General features: G+C 55.3%; 1 protein-coding gene across 2 annotated transcripts; it reads right to left on the reverse strand.

The window, feature by feature from the left end:
- Nucleotides 1-380: 380 nt before the first annotated feature.
- PA2G4 (proliferation-associated 2G4) lies at nt 381-18,951 on the reverse strand. 2 transcript variants are annotated; one of them, XM_059871819.1, is made up of 14 exons: nt 18,793-18,951; nt 15,927-16,055; nt 14,642-14,747; nt 14,339-14,408; nt 11,155-11,247; nt 10,790-10,853; nt 8,328-8,406; nt 7,432-7,510; nt 7,251-7,346; nt 6,369-6,406; nt 4,058-4,152; nt 2,752-2,879; nt 1,757-1,810; nt 381-1,656 (listed from the first exon to the last, which is right to left on the reverse strand). In XM_059871819.1, exons 1-14 carry the CDS (start codon nt 18,878-18,880, stop codon nt 1,591-1,593), a joined length of 1,185 nt encoding a protein of 394 aa, XP_059727802.1. In that variant the 5' UTR covers nt 18,881-18,951; the 3' UTR covers nt 381-1,590. The 2 variants fall into 2 exon arrangements, with proteins under 2 accessions (XP_059727802.1, XP_059727801.1); XM_059871818.1 differs by lacking the exon at nt 6,369-6,406 and having other exon boundaries at nt 7,213-7,346.
- Nucleotides 18,952-19,191: the final 240 nt, after the last annotated feature.

The following is a 19,191-nucleotide window of genomic DNA, read 5'->3' on the forward strand; positions in this document are numbered from 1 at the left end:
AATTTTCCCCTAAAAAATTAGCATTTTCCCCTCAAAAATGATAATTGTCCCCTCAAAAATGAACATTTTCCCCTCAAAATTGAGTATTTTCCCTTCAGAAATTGAGCATTTTCCCCTCAGAAATGAGCACTTTCCCCTAAAAAATGAGCATTTCCCCTCAAAAATGATAATTTTCCCCTCAAAAATGAGCATTTTCCCCTCAAAAATGAGCATTTTTCCCTCAAAAATGGTAACTTTCCCCTCAAAAATGAACGTTTTCCCCTCAAATTTGAACATTTTCCCCTCAAAAATCCCATTTCCAACACCAAACCCGCCCAGGCCCAGGCGGGCTCCACCCCACAACCCAACCCCCAGAGAGAGACGGACCAAAAAACCCGGAATAAAATCCAATATCGCATCGTTTATTCTCTTTTATTTGACTTTGGTAACATTTGCACGTGTGGAGTTTTTGTTTTTTTTGGGGTGGAAAACTCGGATTTCGACGAGGAAGCACCGCGGCCTGCGGAGAACGCCCGGGAATGTTGGGTAAGGCGGGAATCAGAATTCCCAAAAAATTGAGGGAAAAAAAGAACCAGGGGTACCGGCAAAGAAAAAAAAAACCTCAAACATTCAACTGACGGCGTTTAATCGGCTTTTTTTTCTCGTTTTTATGTGGTTTTTTGTAAAAAATTGACTATAAAAGAGCGATACCCCTAGGCTCGGGCCTATCCCGGATCAGCGTTTCCCTCACCTCTCCCCTGAGGAATTCTGGTGGGATTTTATTTTTTTTCCCCCCAAAATTAGCAAAGAATCCTGAGGGAAAAAGTGAAATAAAAATTATCCTCCGGCTCACGGGGAAAAGGTGGAATGTGGGAAGGATAAAAAACACCCAAACCCGGGTTTTTAGGGAATTCAGCTCCGCAAGGCCGGAATGTCGGCAGCTTCCCGAGGGTTTGGATCATTTTAAAAACCAGTTTTTGTTAAAAAATAGCGATTTTTTTGAAATCCCATAAATCAAGGCAGAGGCAGAAAAGGCTCCTGGTGGGTGGGGTGGGTGGGGGAACTTAAAATTTGTGGTTTTTTCCCAATTCTTAAAGTACAATCCCAAAAGAGGGAAAAGACAAAATCCTGGATTGCTCGCACAGGGCACTGGGTGGAATCACTTGGTTTTTTGGGGTTTTTTTGTGAAAATTTCCAAAGGGAAAAAAATTAAAAAACCTAAAAAAAGGCAGCAGGAGAAAGAGGAGGAGGAGGAAGAAGGAATCAGCAGCTCCCTCCACTCCCTCTCCCAGGATTTTACAGATTCACCTCTCCATACATGGGGAATATTAAGGATTTAATAGCGACTTTCACTCCTAATTTTTATTCTTTTTTTTTGCTGCTCTTTCTGGGGTGTTCTTATTCTTATTTTTTTTTTCATTTGGAAGTCTGAAGTGGCCGAGAGATTCCTCCCTCCTTGGCAAAGTCAACGGGAGCTGTTGGATTCTGTGGGAATTCCAGACTGCCTGGACCAACACCGGTGCCAGATTCTTTCGTTTCCGGATGGAATTTTGTTTTTTCTGGGTTTTTTTTTGGGGGGAAAAAGGGGCGATTTGAGAACTCCAAGGAATCTCAGTCGCCGGCCTCGTTCTCCTCCGCCGTCTCCCCCGTGGTGGCGTTTTCAGCATTTTTGGAAGCCTGTGGGGACAAATCCGGGGATTTTTCAGGTTATTTCTCGTGGAAACACCCCGAAATTCTGAATTTGGGAATTCCCAACATAAAATGGGACTGATTTTACCTTCTTTTTCTTCTTTTTCTGGGTCTTCCGGCTGGCAGAGCTTTGTAGAAGGGCCTGGAAGGGAGGGAAGGGTGAGGAGGTGGGAAATGATCCTGGGGGTTTTGGGATAATAAGAAATTTGGGAATTTGGGTCATTTTGGGGGGTTTGGGTCCCTTTCCTTCATCTCCCCTCCATGGGAGCAAGGACAGCTGGCACTGGGGACCTGCTGCTTTATTAAATAGCAAGTTTTTATTTATTAATTTAAATTAATTATTAATTTGTTGGTAATATAATAAATTAACAATACATTTATAATTGAATTAATTTCTTTATTTTAGAAATTTTGATTATTACTATTTCAATTATTAAATATTCAATATTAAACATCTCAATAACAATACTTCAATTGTTCTTATTTTATTATCAATATTTCATTATTATTCCTGTTATTAATATTCAATTAATATGAATTTGCTACTATTTTACTCTACAATATATTAATTAACACATTATATGTAGATATAAATGCACTGCTTCTATCTTTATATATTAGACTAAATGTTATCTATATTTATATATCTATTAATATAAATATATAATAGACTATTAGACTGTATAATTAATGTTATTTTTATATCTTTATATAGTTACATTAATAAGTGCATGAATTTATTAGAGATTTTTTATTTATATTTTATTTATGGTATTTATACTTATTATACATAAAATTTAGTTTTAAATTTATTTATATATAAAGGATTATATAAAAATGTATTTATATATAAAGGATTTCTTATTGATTAGCAATTAATCGATTAATAACAACAACTGTTATAAATGTATTTTCTACTTTATTTTCCAAGTAAATATAATTATTAAAACCCAATATAATTAATAAAAATACAAAACAGATACATTTTTCATATGGAAAGAGGAGGAGATTAATTTTATGTTTCTGTAGGTCCCTAATTTGCATATTAGCATTACTAATGACCACAGTGAACACTGGACCCACCTTGAGCTCCCCGTCCTGCACCTCCAGGTCGGATTTGTAGAGCTCGGGCTCGAAGGGGCCGCTCGTGATCCTCATGGGGCCGTTGGGCATCAGCAGCACCGTGAACTTGAACTGGGCCACGAACTCCCCTGCGGGCACACGGGGGTTAACCTGGCCTACAGCCCTGCCAGGACCTGGGGGTTAACCTGGCCTACAGCCCTGTCAGGACCCGGGGGTTAACGTGGCCTACAGCCCTGCCAGGACCTGGGGGTTAACCTGGGCTACAGCCCTGCCAGGATCTGGGGGTTAACCTGGCCTACAGCCCTGCCAGGATCTGGGGGTTAACCTGGCCTACAGCCCTGCCAGGACCCGGGGGTTAACCTGAGCTACAGCCCTGCCAGGACCTGGGGGCTAACCTGAGCTACAGCCCTGCCAGGACCCGGGGGCTAACCTGAGCTACAGCCCTGCCAGGACCTGGGGGCTAACCTGGCCTACAGCCCTGCCAGGACCTGGGGGTTAACCTGGCCTACAGCCCTGCCAGGACCCGGGGGTTAACCTGGGCTACAGCCCTGCCAGGACCTGGGGGTTAACGTGGGCTACAGCCCTGCCAGCACCTGGGGGTTAACCTGGGCTACAGCCCTGTCAGGATCTGGGGGTTAACCTGGCCTACAGCCCTGTCAGGACCTGGGGGCTAACCTGGGCTACAGCCCTGTCAGGACCTGGGGGCTAACCTGGGCTACAGCCCTGCCAGGACCTGGGGGTTAACCTGGCCTACAGCCCTGTCAGGACCTGGGGGTTAACCTGGGCTACAGCCCTGCCAGGACCCGCGGGTTAACCTGGCCTACAGCCCTGCCAGGACCTGCAGGACTGAACCTTCCCCAGCCAGGACCTTCAATCCCTGCTCCTTACACCTGCCAGGACCTGCAATTCCTGCTGTGACTGGCTCTGCAGCTCCCAACTCACCTGGATCCATCCTCACCTGTCCCAACCTGTCCCCTCAGGTATCACCTGTCCCCCCAGGTGTCCCCACCTGTCCCAGTCTCACCTGATCCCCTGTCCCCCCAGGTGTCCCCACCTGTCCCAGTCTCACCTGATCCCCTGTGCCCCCCCCAGATGTCCCACCTGTCCCCTGTCCCCCCAGGTGTCCCCACCTGTCCCAGTCTCACCTGATCCCCTGTGTTCCCCCCAGGTGTCCCCTGTCCCCCCAGGTGTCCCCCCTGTCCCTGTCTCACCTGATCCCCTGTGCCCCCCCCAGGTGTCCCCCCTGTCCCAGTCTCACCTGATCCCCTGTGTTCCCCCCAGGTGTCCCCACCTGTCCCAGTCTCACCTTCCTTCTCGTAGAGGACGTTGAAGGGCTGCAGCAGCTCGTGCTTGGCGCACTCCACCACCCCCATGCGCGCCTTCTTCTCATCCTCCAGTGCCCTGAGGGGACAGCGCACCTGAGCACACCTGGCATCACACCTGAGCACACCTGGGAGCACCTGAGCACACCTGGGATCACACCTGAGTGCACCTGGCATCACACCTGAGCACACCTGGCATCACACCTGGCATCACACCTGGGAGCACACCTGAGCACACCTGGGAGCACACCTGGCATCACACCTGGCATCACACCTGAGCACACCTGGGAGCACACCTGGCATCACACCTGAGCACACCTGGGAGCACACCTGAGCACACCTGGCATCACACCTGGCATCATACCTGAGTGCACCTGGGATCACACCTGAGCACACCTGGGATCACACCTGAGCGCACCTGGGATCACACCTGAGAGCACCTGAGCACACCTGAGCACACCTGGGATCACACCTGAGCACACCTGGCATCACACCTGGCATCATACCTGAGTGCACCTGGGATCACACCTGAGCACACCTAGGAGCACACCTGGCATCACACCTGAGCACACCTGGCATCACACCTGGCATCATACCTGAGTGCACCTGGGATCACACCTGAGCACACCTGGGATCACACCTGAGCACACCTGGGATCACACCTGAGCGCACCTGGGATCACACCTGAGCACACCTGGGATCACACCTGAGCACACCTGGCATCATACCTGAGTGCACCTGGGATCACACCTGAGCACACCTGGGATCACACCTGAGTGCACCTGGGATCACACCTGAGCACACCTGGCATCACACCTGAGCACACCTGGGAGCACACCTGGGATCACACCTGGCATCACACCTGAGCACACCTGGCATCACACCTGAGCGCACCTGGAAGCACCTGGCACACCTGAGCCAACACCTCCACACACCTGCGCAGGAAAGGCTGAAATCCCTGGAATTCCAGCCCTATCCAGGTATCCCAGGTGGGATCCCAGCCCCATCCAGGTACCCCAGGTGGGATCCCAGCCCCATCCAGGTACCCCAGGTGGGATCCCAGCCCTATCCAGGTACCCCAGGTGGGATCCCAGCCCCATCCAGGTACCCCAGGTGGGATCCCAGCCCCATCCAGGTACCCCAGGTGGGATCCCAGCCCTATCCAGGTACCCCAGGTGGGATCCCAGCCCTATCCAGGTATCCCAGGTGGGACCCCAGCCCCATCCAGGTACCCCAGGTGGGACCCCAGCCCTATCCAGGTACCCCAGGTGGGACCCCAGCCCCATCCAGGTACCCCAGGTGGGATCCCAGCCCCATCCAGGTACCCCAGGTGGGACCCCAGCCCCATCCAGGTATCCCAGGTGGGACCCCAGCCCTATCCAGGTACCCCAGGTGGGATCCCAGCCCTATCCAGGAATCCCAGGTGGGATCCCAGCCCCATCCAGGTACCCCAGGTGGGACCCCAGCCCCATCCAGGTACCCCAGGTGGGACCCCAGCCCTATCCAGGTACCCCAGGTGGGATCCCAGCCCTATCCAGGTACCCCAGGTGGGATCCCAGCCCTATCCAGGTACCCCAGGTGGGATCCCAGCCCTATCCAGGTACCCCAGGTGGGATCCCAGCCCTATCCAGGTACCCCAGGTGGGACCCCAGCCCCAGGATCACCACAGGGTGAAGGGCATGGTGTCGGAGCGCCGCTCCACCTCGCTGAAGAAATCCCAAATCCCTGGAATCCCAGCCCCATCCAGGTAATCCCAGGTGGAATTCCAGCCCTATCCAGCCCCATGCAGGTACCCCAGCCCCACCCAGGTATCCCAGGTGGGACCCCAGCCCCATCCAGGTACCCCAGAATCCCTTGGTGTCAAAGCACCGCTCCACCTCGCTGAGGAACCTCAAACCCTGGAATTCCAGCCCCATCCTGGTATCCCAGGTGGAATCCCAGCCCTTTCTAGCCCTATCCAGGTACCCCAGGTGGGACCCCAGCCCCATCCAGGTATAGCAGGTGGGACCCCAGCCCCATCCAGGTATCCCAGGTGGGACCCCAGCCCCATCCAGGTATCCCAGGTGGGATTCCAGCCCCAGAATTCCCAGCATTACCGCAGGGTGAAGGGCATGGTGTCAGAGCACTGCTCCACCTCGCTGAAGAAATCCCAAATCCCTGGAATCCCAGCCCCATCCAGGTAATCCCAGGTGGAATTCTGGCCCTATCCAGCCCCATGCAGGTACCCCAGCCCCACCCAGGTATCCCAGGTGGGACCCCAGCCCCATCCAGGTACCCCAGCACCCCCGGCATTACCGCAGGGTGAAGGGCATGGTGTCGGAGCGCCGCTCCACCTCGCTGAGGAACCTCAAACCCTGGAATCCCAGCCCCATCCTGGTATCCCAGGTGGAATCCCAGCCCTTTCTAGCCCTATCCAGGTACCCCAGGTGGGACCCCAGCCCCATCCAGGTATAGCAGGTGGGACCCCAGCCCCATCCAGGTACCCCAGAATTCCCAGCATTACTGCAGGGTGAAGGGGATGGTGTTGAAGCGCCGCTCCACCTAGCTGAGGAACCTCAAACCCTGGAATCCCAGCCCCATCCAGGTATCCCAGGCAGAATTCCAGCCCTATCCAGGTATCCCAGGTGGGACCCCAGCCCCATCCAGGTACCCCAGGTGGGACCCCAGCCCCACCCAGGTACCCCAGGTGGGACCCCAGCCCTATCCAGCCCCATGCAGGTACCCCAGCCCCACCCAGGTACCCCAGGTGGGACCCCAGCCCCAGGATTACCGCAGGGTGAAGGGCGTGGTGTCGAAGCGCCACTCCACCTCACGGAAGAAAGCCCAGGGATTTCCCTGGAATCCCAGCCCAATCCAGGTATCCCAGGTGGAATCCCAGCCCTATCCAACCCCGTGCAGGTCCCCCAGGTGAATTCCAGCCCCACCCAGGTACCCCAGGTACCCCGGCACCCCCGGCATTACTGCAGGGTGAAGGGCATGGTGTCGAAGCGCCGCTCCACCTCGCTGAAGAAATCCCAAATCCCTGGAATCCCAGCCCCATCCAGGTAATCCCAGGTGGGACCCCAGCCCCATCCAGGTCCCCCAGGTGAATTCCAGCCCCACCCAGGTACCCCAGGTGGGACCCCAGCCCCAGGATTACCTCAGGGTGAAGGGCATGGTGTCGAAGCGCCGCTCCACCTCGCTGAAGAAGGCGCGCGAGGTTTTCATCTTCAGCCCGTACTGCTTGGAGGGGTCCCTCTTGTAAATCGTGGTTCTCTGTCCCGCGTCCTTGGCCTGCAAAACATTCCCAGGGAATTCCCGGAATCTGGAGCCATCCAGGCTGGGAATTCCTGGATTTATCAGGGAGGGATGGGCTGACCTTTCCCTCGCCGCTGCTGACGAGGACGTCGACGGCGTAGACTTCGTGCACCTCGAATTCGGCTTTTTCGTGGTCCTTCCTGGGGGGAAAGGGGGTGGGAAAAGCAGGAAAATCTGGGAATTCTGGAGGGAAAAGCTTCCAGGAAGCTCCAAAAACATTCCTGGGAATTCAGAACCTTCCAGGAAAGGCAAAACCTTCCAGGAGAGCCAGAGCATTCCTGGGAATTCCTGGAAATTCCTCTCCAAGAGTTCCCATTTCTCATGCTGACCCCGTCATTTTTCCTCCTGATCCCATTTTATCTCCTGATCCCATTTCTCACCCTGACTCCCCATTTCTCACCCCAACCCCCCCAATTTTTGCCTCTGAGCCCCCAATTTCCCCTGACCCCATTTCTCACTCTAACCCAAATTTTTCCCCTGAACCCCATTTCTCACCTTAACCCCCAATTTCTCACCCTGACTCCCCAATTTCTCACCCTGACTCCCCATTTCTCACCCCAACCCCCCCAATTTTTGCCTCTGAGCCCCCAATTTCCCATCCCCATTTCTCACTCTGACCCAAATTTTTCCCCTGACCCCATTTCTCACTCTGACCCAAATTTTTCCCCTGAACCCCATTTCTCACCCTGAACCCCATTTCTCACCTTAACCCCCAATTTCTCACCTTGATCCCATTCCCCCGACCCCATTTCTCACCCCAACCCCCTCCATTTCCCCCCAGTTTTTGCCCTGACCCCCCATTTCTCACCCTGACCCCCCTATTTCTCACCTTACCCCTCAATTTCTCACTCTGACACCCCATTTTTTCCCCTGACCCCAATTTTTGCCCTGACCCCCCAATTTTTGCCCCAACCCCCCATTTTTGCCCCCGACCCCCCAGTTTTTGCCCCCGCTCACTTCTGCTGGTCCGAGGGGTTCTGGATGATGGTTTTCTCCCCGTCGATCACGTGCTGCTTCAGCTGGTGCGACAACATCCCTGCGGGCACACGGCCTTACTGGGACGGACTGGGGTTACTGGGATGGACTGGGATGGGCTGGGGTTACTGGGATGGGCTGGGATGGGCTGGGGTTACTGGGATGGGCTGGAGTTAACTGGGATGGGCTGGGATGGGCTGGGGTTACTGGGATGGGTTGGGGTTACTGGGATGGACTGGGCCAGACTGGGATGGACTGGGGTTACTGGGATGGACTGGGGTTAACTGGGATGGGCTGGGGTTAACTGGGATGGGCTGGGACAGACTGGGGTTACTGGGATGGACTGGGGTTAACTGGGATGGACTGGGCCAGACTGGGGTTACTGGGATGGACTGGGGTTAACTGGGATGGGCTGGGACAGACTGGGGTTACTGGGATGGACTGGGGTTACTGGGATGGACTGGGATGGGCTGGGGTTACTGGGATGGGCTGGGATGGGCTGGGGTTACTGGGATGGACTGGGATGGGCTGGAGTTAACTGGGATGGGCTGGGATGGGCTGGGGTTACTGGGATGGGTTGGGGTTACTGGGATGGGCTGGGGTTACTGGGATGGACTGGGCCAGACTGGGATGGACTGGGGTTACTGGGATGGGCTGGGGTTACTGGGATGGACTGGGCCAGACTGGGATGGACTGGGGTTACTGGGATGGACTGGGGTTAACTGGGATGGGCTGGGGTTAACTGGGATGGGCTGGGACAGACTGGGGTTACTGGGATGGACTGGGGTTAACTGGGATGGACTGGGCCAGACTGGGATGGACTGGGGTTACTGGGATGGACTGGGGTTAACTGGGATGGGCTGGGACAGACTGGGATGGACTGGGGTTAACTGGGATGGGCTGGGACAGACTGGGGTTACTGGGATGGACTGGGGCTACTGAGATGGACTGGGGTTACTGAGACGGACTGGGGTGGACTGGGGTTAATGGGATGGACTGGGGTTAATGGGATGGGCTGGGATGGACTGGGGTTACTGGGATGGACTGTGAGCTCCAGGCACTGCACACCAGTGGCTTGGACTGGTCTGTACTGGGTTGGACTGGGCTGTACTGGGAGCTCCAGAGGGTTGGTCTGTACTGGGATAGACTGGGCTGCACTGGTCTATACTGGGAGCCTCAGGCACTGCACAGCAGTGGGTACTGGTCTGTACTGGTTTGGGCTGGGCTGTACTGGGTTGGACTGGGCTGTATTGGGAGCTCCAGAGGGCTGTACTGGGTTGGGCTGGTCTGTACTGGGTTAGGATGGTCTGTACTGGTCTATACTGGGAGCTCCAGGCACTGCACACCAGTGGGTACTGGTCTGTACTGGTCTGTACTGGTCTGTACTGGGAGCCCTGATGCCGCGCCCCCCAGTGCCAAGCCCGGGCAGAATTCCCCCCCTGGATCCAGAGGGGTTTGGGGGATTCCCCCCCTTCTCCCACCCCCCACTCCCAGGGCCGTCCCGGGAAGAGCCCCCGGCATTCCCAACATTCCCAACCCACTCTGGGGGCGCGGGAATTCCCGGAATTCCAGGGAATTTAACCAACAGCAGGGAGAGCCCCTGGGGGCAAAAAGGATCAGGATGAGCTCCAGGATCCCAGTCCAGCAACCCCAGGGATCCCTTTTCCCTGGGATCCCTTTCTCCTGTGATCCCCTTTCCCTGGGATCCTTTTTCCCTGGAATCCTTTTTCCTGTGATCTCCTTTCCCTGGAATCTCCTTTCCCTGGGATCCTTTCTCCCTGGAATCCCTTTCTCCTGTGATCCCCTTTCCCTGGAATCTCCTTTCCCTGGGATCCTTTATCCCTGGAATCCCTTTTTCCTGTGATCTCCTTTCCCTGGGATCCCCTTTTCCATTTTATCCCTTTTCCCTGGAATCCCCTTTTCCCTGGAAATCTCTTTTCCCTTTTACCCTTTTCCCTGGAATCCCATTTCCCTGGAATCCCATTTCCCTGGAATCCCATTTCCCTGGAATCCCCTTTTCCCTGGAATCCCCTTTTCCCTGGAATCCCCTTTCCCTAAAATTCCCTTTTCCCTGTGATCCCCTTTTTCCCATTTCCCTGGAATTCCCTTTTCCCTGGAACCCCTTTCCCTGAAATTTCCATTCCCTGGAATCCCCTTTTCCCTGAAATTCCCTTTTCCCTGGGACCTCCCCTTTTTCCCTTTTATCCCTTTTCCTGGATTCCCTTTTCCCTGGGATCCCCTTTTCCCTTTTATCCCTTTTCCCTTTTATCCCTTTTCCTGGATTTCCTTTTCCCATTTATCCCTTTTCCCTTTTATCCCTTTTCCTGGATTCCCTTTTCCCTTTTATCCCTTTTCCCTTTTATCCCTTTTCCCTTTTATCCCTTTTCCCTGGATTCCCTTTTCCCTGGGATCCCCTTTTCCCTGGAATCCCCTTTTCCCCTCACCTTCAATGGGTGTGCAGTGGAACGCGTGGGCGATTTTATTCCAGGCCTCTGTCACTTGTGTGTTCTGGGATTTAAAAAAAAAAAAACAAAAAAACACAAAAAAAACCATTTTATGGATAAAAAAATCCCCAAGCACGAGCTTTCCTTAAATCCCAAATATTTCGGGACAAACCCCACAGATTTTCCCACCAACACCTCCAAAAAAATGGGAAAAAAACTCCATTTTTCCACACAGCTGCTCCCAGATTTCCCACAAAATCCCACAGGTTGGGTTCCAAAATCCCTGTGCTGATTCCCCAAATCCCTGTGCTGATTCCCAGAATTCCCAAATGTCCATTTGATTCCCGAAATTCCCAAATTCCCACCTGATTCCCGGGTTTCACCAGGCGCAGGGCGGCCTCGGCACACAGGTGAGCTGCCTTGATGACGTCGGCTTTGCGGCCGGACACGGGATTTTCCTGGGAAAAACACCAAAATTTGGGATTTCTGAGGGTTTGGGGAGTGGGAATTCAACGTTCTGGAGTTCATTCCGATCCCTGGAATCTGGCTGGGAGCTGGAAAAGTCCCTGATCAATCACCCCCAAAAGAATTCCAGAGCATTCCCAGTTCAGGCACCCCGTGCAATCAAAAATATGGATTGGGAAGAGTCCAGCAAAATTCCAATGAGGAATTTTGGGGTTTTCCCCCAAAACCACAGGAGCAAAACCATTCCCAGGACAGTTTTTCCCAATTTTTCCTTAGGATTTATTCCCAGAGGACGGGATAACCTGAGCAATTCACAGCAAGAATTCCCAAGGTATCAGACCGGCCAAATTCCACGGGAAAAATGGGAAACAGGGATTGATTTTGGGGTGGGGATTGGGAATGTTCATCCTGGGAATTCCAGCAGGGAAAAATGGGAAACAGGGATTGATTTTGGGGTGGGGAATGGGAATGTTCATCCTGGGAATTCCAGCAGGGAAAAGGGAAACCAAACCAGGATTAATTTTGGGATTGGGAATGTTCATCCTGGGAATTCCAGCAGGAAAAGTGGGAAGCTGGGACTGCCTGGCCAAGGATCTGGGAAGGTGGCACCTGGGACCCAGAGATTTTGGGAAGGTGGCACCTGGGACCCAGAGATTTTGGGATGGTGGCACCTGGGACCCGGAGATTTTGGGAAGGTGGCACCTGGGACCCAGAGATTTTGGGAAGGTGGCACCTGGGACCCGGAGATTTTGGGAAGGTGGCACCTGGGACCCAGAGATTTTGGGAAGGTGGCACCTGGGACCCAGAGATTTTGGGATGGTGGCACCTGGGACCCAGAGATTTTGGGAAGGTGGTACCTGGGACCCAGAGATTTTGGGAAGGTGGCACCTGGGATCCAGAGATTTTGGGATGGTGGCACCTGGGACCCAGAGATTTTGGGAAGGTGGCACCTGGGATCCAGAGATTTTGGGAAGGTGGCACCTGGGACCCGGAGATTTTGGGATGGTGGCACCTGGGACCCAGAGATTTTGGGATGGTGGCACCTGGGATCCAGAGATTTTGGGAAGGTGGCACCTGGGATCCAGAGATTTTGGGAAGGTGGCACCTGGGACCCAGAGATTTTGGGAAGGTGGCACCTGGGACCCAGAGATTTTGGGAAGGTGGCACCTGGGATCCAGAGATTTTGGGAAGGTGGCACCTGGGACCCAGAGATTTTGGGAAGGTGGCACCTGGGATCCAGAGATTTTGGGAAGGTGGCACCTGGGACCCAGAGATTTTGGGAAGGTGGCACCTGGGACCCGGAGATTTTGGGAAGGTGGCACCTGGGACCCAGAGATTTTGGGATGGTGGCACCTGGGATATAGAGATTTTGGGAAGGTGGCACCTGGGACCCGGAGATTTTGGGATGGTGGCACCTGGGACCCAGAGATTTTGGGATGGTGGCACCTGGGATCCAGAGATTTTGGGAAGGTGGCACCTGGGATCCAGAGATTTTGGGAAGGTGGCACCTGGGACCCAGAGATTTTGGGAAGGTGGCACCTGGGACCCGGAGATTTTGGGAAGGTGGCACCTGGGATCCAGAGATTTTGGGAAGGTGGCACCTGGGACCCAGAGATTTTGGGATGGTGGCACCTGGGATCCAGAGATTTTGGGAAGGTGGCACCTGGGACCCAGAGATTTTGGGATGGTGGCACCTGGGACCCAGAGATTTTGGGATGGTGGCACCTGGGACCCAGAGATTTTGGGAAGGTGGCACCTGGGACCCGGAGATTTTGGTAAGGTGGCACCTGGGATCCAGAGATTTTGGGAAGGTGGCACCTGGGATCCAGAGGATCCAAAGTGGTACCAGTTTGGATCCAGAAACCCTGGGGTGCTGCTACCTTGGATCCAGAGATTTTGGGATGGTGCCACCTCAGATCCAGAGGCTCCAAGGTGGTGCCACCTTGGATCTAGAGGTTCCAGGATGGTGCCACCTCACACCCAGAAACCCTGGCATGCTGCAACCACGGATCCAGAGGCTCCAGGGTGGTGTCACCTTGGATCCTGAAACTTCAGGGCACTGCCACCTTGGATCCAGAGGCTCAGGATTGGTGCCACCTTGGATCCAGACTGGTGCCACCTTGGATCCAGAGGCTCAGGACTGGTGCCACCTTGGATCCAGACTGGTGCCACCTTGGATCCAGAGGCTCAGGATTGGTGCCACCTTGGATCCAGAGGCTCAGGATTGGTGCCACCTTGGATCCAGAGGCTCAGGATTGGTGCCACCTTGGATCCAGACTGGTGCCACCTTGGATCCAGAGGCTCCAGGGTGGTGCCCCCTCAGATCCAGAGGTTCCAGTGGTGCCACCTTGGATCCTGACACCCCAGGGTGGTGCCACCTTGGATCCAGAGGCTCAGGATTTGTGCCACCTTGGATCCTGACACCCCAGGGTGGTGCCACCCTGGATGGACAGATTTTGGGATGGTGCCCCCTCAGACCCAGAGTCTCAGGATTGGTGCAACCTTGGATCCTGACACTCCAGGGCACTGTCACCTTGGACCCAGAGGCTCCAGGGTGGTGCCACCTCAGATCATGACACTCCAGGATGGTGCCACCTTGGATCCATAAGTTCCAGGGTGGTGCCACCTCAGATCCTGACACTCCAGGGTGGTGCCACCTTGGATCCACAGATTTTGGGATGGTGCCCCCTCAGACCCAGAGGTTCCAGGGTGGTGCCACCTTGGATGGACAGATTTTGGGATGGTGCCCCCTCAGACCCAGAGGCTCCAGGGTGGTGCCACCTTGGATCCACAGATTTTGGGATGGTGCCCCCTCAGACCCAGAGGTTCCAGGGTGGTGCCACCTTGGATGGACAGATTTTGGGATGGTGCCCCCTCAGACCCAGAGGCTCCAGGGTGGTGCCACCTTGGATCCACAGATTTTGGGATGGTGCCCCCTCAGACCCAGAGGTTCCAGGGTGGTGCCACCTTGGATCCACAGATTTTGGGATGGTGCCCCCTCAGACCCAGAGGCTCCAGGGTGGTTGCCCCTGGCACCCCGAGGCTGCCCCACTCCCAGGAGACACCCCCCGATGACAAACCCACCTTGGAGGCGCCGAGCACGAAGGTGTGCGCCACGTTGGCGATGAAGCCGTCCACGTGCACGCCCAGGTCTCTGCAACAGAGGGAAAATGGGAATTCCAGGAATTCCAGCTGGATCCCAGAGGCACCAGCACATGGAATGGTGCCCCAGGAACCCCCCTCCAGGCTTGTTATTAGGCTTTAATTAACAAGGAATTAACGCCGTGGCAAAAATGTGGGGCGGTCTGACAGGTTCTTGAAGCTGAACCATTTTGGGATTTTGGGAAGGGAGAGGGGATTGCCATGGAATGGGATCCAGGCACTCACATTTTGACCAAATCCCCATCCTTGAGGATGTAATCCTGGTCGCTCTTGAGCGGGGAGAAGTGACACACACAGTTATTTACGGATATACTCGTGGGGAAGGCGATTCCTGGGGAAGGAAACGGGAAAAAATCATGGATCTGGGATTTGGGGTGACCTCACAGCTCCACTCCACCCTCCTGGGACACCTTCCCCTACCCCAGCCTGGCCTGGGTCACTTTGCAGGGATGGGAATTCCATTCCAGCACCTCCCAGGGAGAAATTTCTTCCTGATATCCCACCTGAACCTCCTTCCAGCACCTCCAATTTCAGGATTTGGGGACCATAAAGCTCCACTCCACCCTCTTGGGGCACTTCCCCCTACCCCAGCCTGGCCTGGGTCACTTTGCAGGGATGGGAATTCCATTCCAGTGCCTCTTTCTTCCCAATGTCCCACCTGAACCTCCTCCCAGCACCTCCAATTTCAGGATTTGGGAGACCTTGAAGCTCCATTCCACCCTCCTGGGACACCTCCCCCTACCCCAGCCTGGCCTGGGTCACTTTGCAGGGATGGGAATTCCATTCCAGTGCCTCTTTCTTCCTGATATCCCACCTGAACCTCCTCCCAGCACCTCCAATTTCAGGATTTGGGAGACCTTGAAGCTCCATTCCACCCTCCTGGGACACCTCTCCCTACCCCAGCCTGGCCTGGGTCACTTTGCAGGATAGGAATTCCATTCCAGTGCCTCTTTCTTCCTGATATCCCACCTGAACCTCCTCCCAGCACCTCCAGCTTTGGAATTTGGGGACTTTAAAGCTCCATTCCACCCTCTTGGGACACCTTCCCCCATCCCACACTGCTCCAGCTTGGCCTGGGTCACTTTGCAGGATGAGAATTCCATTCCAGCATCTCCTTGGGAGGTATTTCTTCCCGACATTCCACCTGAACCTCCTCCCAGCACCTCCAATTTCAGGATTTGGGAGACCTTGAAGCTCCACTCCACCCTCCTGGGACACCTTCCCTACTCCAGCATGGCCTGGGTCACTTTGCAGGGATGGGAATTCCATTCCAGCACCTCCCAGGGAGGAATTTCTTCCTGATATCCCACCTGAACCTCCTCCCAGCACCCTCAGGATGGGAATTTGCTGACAAATCCCAGCGTCCCAAACCCTCCAGAGTCACCCTCCCACGTAACTCCAACACAATTACTGGAATAACGGAAACTGAGGCGCAGCAGGGAGGAGGATCTGGGGTTCAGCTCAAGGAGGAACACCAAGAATTCCTCCTTGCCATGAAGGAGACCCTCACCTTTCTTCATTTCCTTTTCCTTCTTGAAGATTTTCCCAGTCTCCTCCATGATCATGGCATCGCCCTTCTCGCACAGGCACAGCACCGAGGCGCCGGGAGCCGCCGCCTCCACCACGGCACGCAGCACCCCTGAAATTCCCAAAAAAACCCCAAGTCCATGGATGCACAGCCCCAAATCCAACACCTCCAACTATTCCCAAAATTCCACACCCTGGAAAAAGCATAAATTTTGGTTTAATTCATTTATTTGGGGATTTTTTTGGGGAAGAGGCAGCGCCGCGCTGGCAAATTCCTCAGGGAGAAGTCAGAGCTCTGGGAATGGGTTTGGGAATGACTGGGAGACATCAAAGGGCACCCCAGGAGTCCCTGTTTTCCAAGGAATCCCTGGGAACAGGTTTGGGAATGACTGGGAGACATCAAAGGGCACCCCAGGAGTCCCTGTTTTCCAAGGAATCCGGGTGCTGACACAGGGAACGCCCCAGGATGTTTGGGGAATGCTCCACTCCCAAAAAATTCCACCAGGAATTCCAGGCTGTCTTAGGGGAAAGAGGTGTCCCAGAGCTCCTCCAGCTTCCTCCACAGCGCTGATCCTAAAATATTTTGGGATTCTGGAATGGGATTCCTAAAATATTCTGGGATTCCTAAATACTCAGGGATCCTGGAATGGGATTCCTAAAATATTCTTGGATACTGGAATGGGATCCCAAAATATTTTGGGATCAAGGAATGGGATCCCAAAACATTCTGGGATTCTGAAGTTGGATCCTAAAATATTCTTGGATCCTGGATAGGGATCCTAAAATATTTTGGGATCAAGGAATTGGATCCCAAAATATTCTGGGATGCTGGAATTGGATCCTAAAATATTCTTGAATGCTGGAATGGGATGCCAAAACATTCTGGGATCCTGCAGTGGGATCCCAAAATATTCTGGGATGCTGCAATGGGATCCCAAAATATTTTGGGATCCTGGAATGGGATTTCTAAAATATTCTGGGATGCTGGAATTGGATCCTAAAATATTCTGGGATTCTGGAATGGGACTCCAAAATATTCTGGGATCTTGGAATTGGATTCCAAAACATTCTGGGATCCTGGACTGGGAGGCCAAAATATTCTGGGATTCTGGAATGGGATCCCAAAATACATTGGGATCAAGGAATGGGATCCCAAAACATTCTGGGATCCTGGAATTGGACCCCAAAATATTCTGGGATCCTGGAATTGGACCCCAATATATTCTGGGATTCTGGAATTGGATCCCAAAACATTCTGGGATCTTGGAATGGGATCCTAAAACATTCTGGGATCCTGGAATGTCCCCTCACATTCCCACCTTTGTCCCAAGGTGCTCAGAATTCCAAGGAATCCTCGGGAGTGCTGTGGCACTGCCACCTGTGCAAGGCCTTCAATCCCCACCACTTTTCCATGGGAAAGTTGGGAATATTTCAAAGCAAGGATAACGTTCCCGATAAGAACCGGCGGGACACGGAGGGGGAATAAAACAAACAGGGGGGAAAAAATTTAAAATAAAAGCAGATAAAGGGGAAAAACCCTCAGAACATTCCACGTGATCAGAGGAACAGGAACACTCCTGGAATGCCTCTCTCCTTCCCGATGTTTTTTAGGGAGTTAAGGCACTTTTTATCCCTAAAAACCGACAGCTGGAAGGGTTTTTTTGCCTTTTTTTCTGGTGTGTGTTTGCTCTTCCCAACCTGCGTGGAGCTGCCTTTCCCCCCGGGAAGGGAGGCGGCCAAACTTCCAGTCTGCCCAGGAGACCTCCCTCCCTCCTGCCCTCCCTTCCCGAAGGGAATCCCCGCTCCCAATCCCCTCCCGGGACACCGGCGGCTCAAAAGAAGCTCTGCAGTCAGCAGGAAGCGGGGTGGGACACCGGGGAGCCCCGCGGAACCGGTCCGGGCGGCTCCCGGAGCCGGCACACCGGCAACGGCGGGGAAAGGGCTTAAAAAACAACCGGGAGAGGAGGGGAGGGGGGCAGGGGCTGCCGGGGATGGGGGCAGCGGCTGGAGCCCCGTTACCGGGACAGGACCCCCATCCTGACCGGGACTGGATACACATTACCGGGACAGGACCCCCGGACCGGTTCGGGACCCCACTGCCGGGGCTAGATCCCGTTCCCAGAACCGGACCCTGTTCCCAGGACAGGATCCCGATGCTGGGACGGAACCCCCAGACAGGTTCGGGACCCCATTCCCAGAACCGGACCCCCCTTCCCGGGACAGGACTCCCGTCCTGACCGGGACAAGAGCCCCGTTCCCGGGACAGCAGCCCCAGACCGGTTCGGGACCCCATTCCCAGAACCGGACCCCCTCATTCCCAGCACAAGCCCCGTTCCCGGAGCAGCCCCCACCCCGCCCCCAACCCCTCCAGGCCCCCCCCACCTGCGGCGCTCCCGTCCCGTCCCGTCCCCGCCGCCACCGCGGGGCTCAGCCCCCCCTAACCGGGACCGGAGAGAGAGAGGGGGGGTCAAACATGAACAAAAGCGGCACCGGCGGGGTCTGGAGCACCGGGGGGCGGCAGGCCCGGCCCCGTTCCCCCGCGCCGCCGGTGCACGTGGGGCGCGGTACCACGTGCCGGCAGCGGCGGCGGCGGCGGCCGCGCGGGGCCGGGCCCCGCCGGGACCGGGAGGCTCCCGCGTACCGGGCGGGGGGGTCCCACCGGCACAGGGGGGGTCCCAACCCGCTCCCCCCAGGCCGCCCCCAGCCCCAAACAGCGCTCCCCAACCCGCGGGGGCCCAGCCCGGGGGTCTCTCACCCCCGGGGGTCTCACACTCAGGCCCGGCCGCTCCCCCCTCAGCGCTTCCCCCGCGCCCTCCCCGCCGCCCCCCCCGGCCGCGGCCCGCACTCACGGTTGGCGATGTCCCCCCCCATCTTGTACTTGGTCACCACCAGGTCCTCGGCGATGGTGAGCTCGGTGGCCTCCTCCTCGCCCGACATGGTGGGAGCCCCGCCGAGCCCCCCGGAGCCCCCCGGGCCTGCTCGAGCCCCCCCCGCCCGGCGCTGAGGAGCCCCCGGGACCGCGAGCCGGAGGCGCGAGCAGGGCAGAGCGCGGGCTCCGCGCGAGGCACGCTGGGAACGCGAGTCCTCCCCGCCCCCCCGGACTACAACTCCCGGCGGCCCTCGCGCGCAGAGCCCCGGACGGGTGTGTGCCGCCCCTGCGGACTGCAACTCCCGGCGTGCAGCGCGGCTCTCGCGAGAGGAGGCGGGGTGTGAGAGCGGAAACAGCGCGCGGGGGTGATGGGGGATGT

This window comes from Haemorhous mexicanus, chromosome 33 (assembly GCF_027477595.1).
Source record: "Haemorhous mexicanus isolate bHaeMex1 chromosome 33, bHaeMex1.pri, whole genome shotgun sequence".
Classification (NCBI taxonomy): domain Eukaryota; kingdom Metazoa; phylum Chordata; class Aves; order Passeriformes; family Fringillidae; genus Haemorhous; species Haemorhous mexicanus.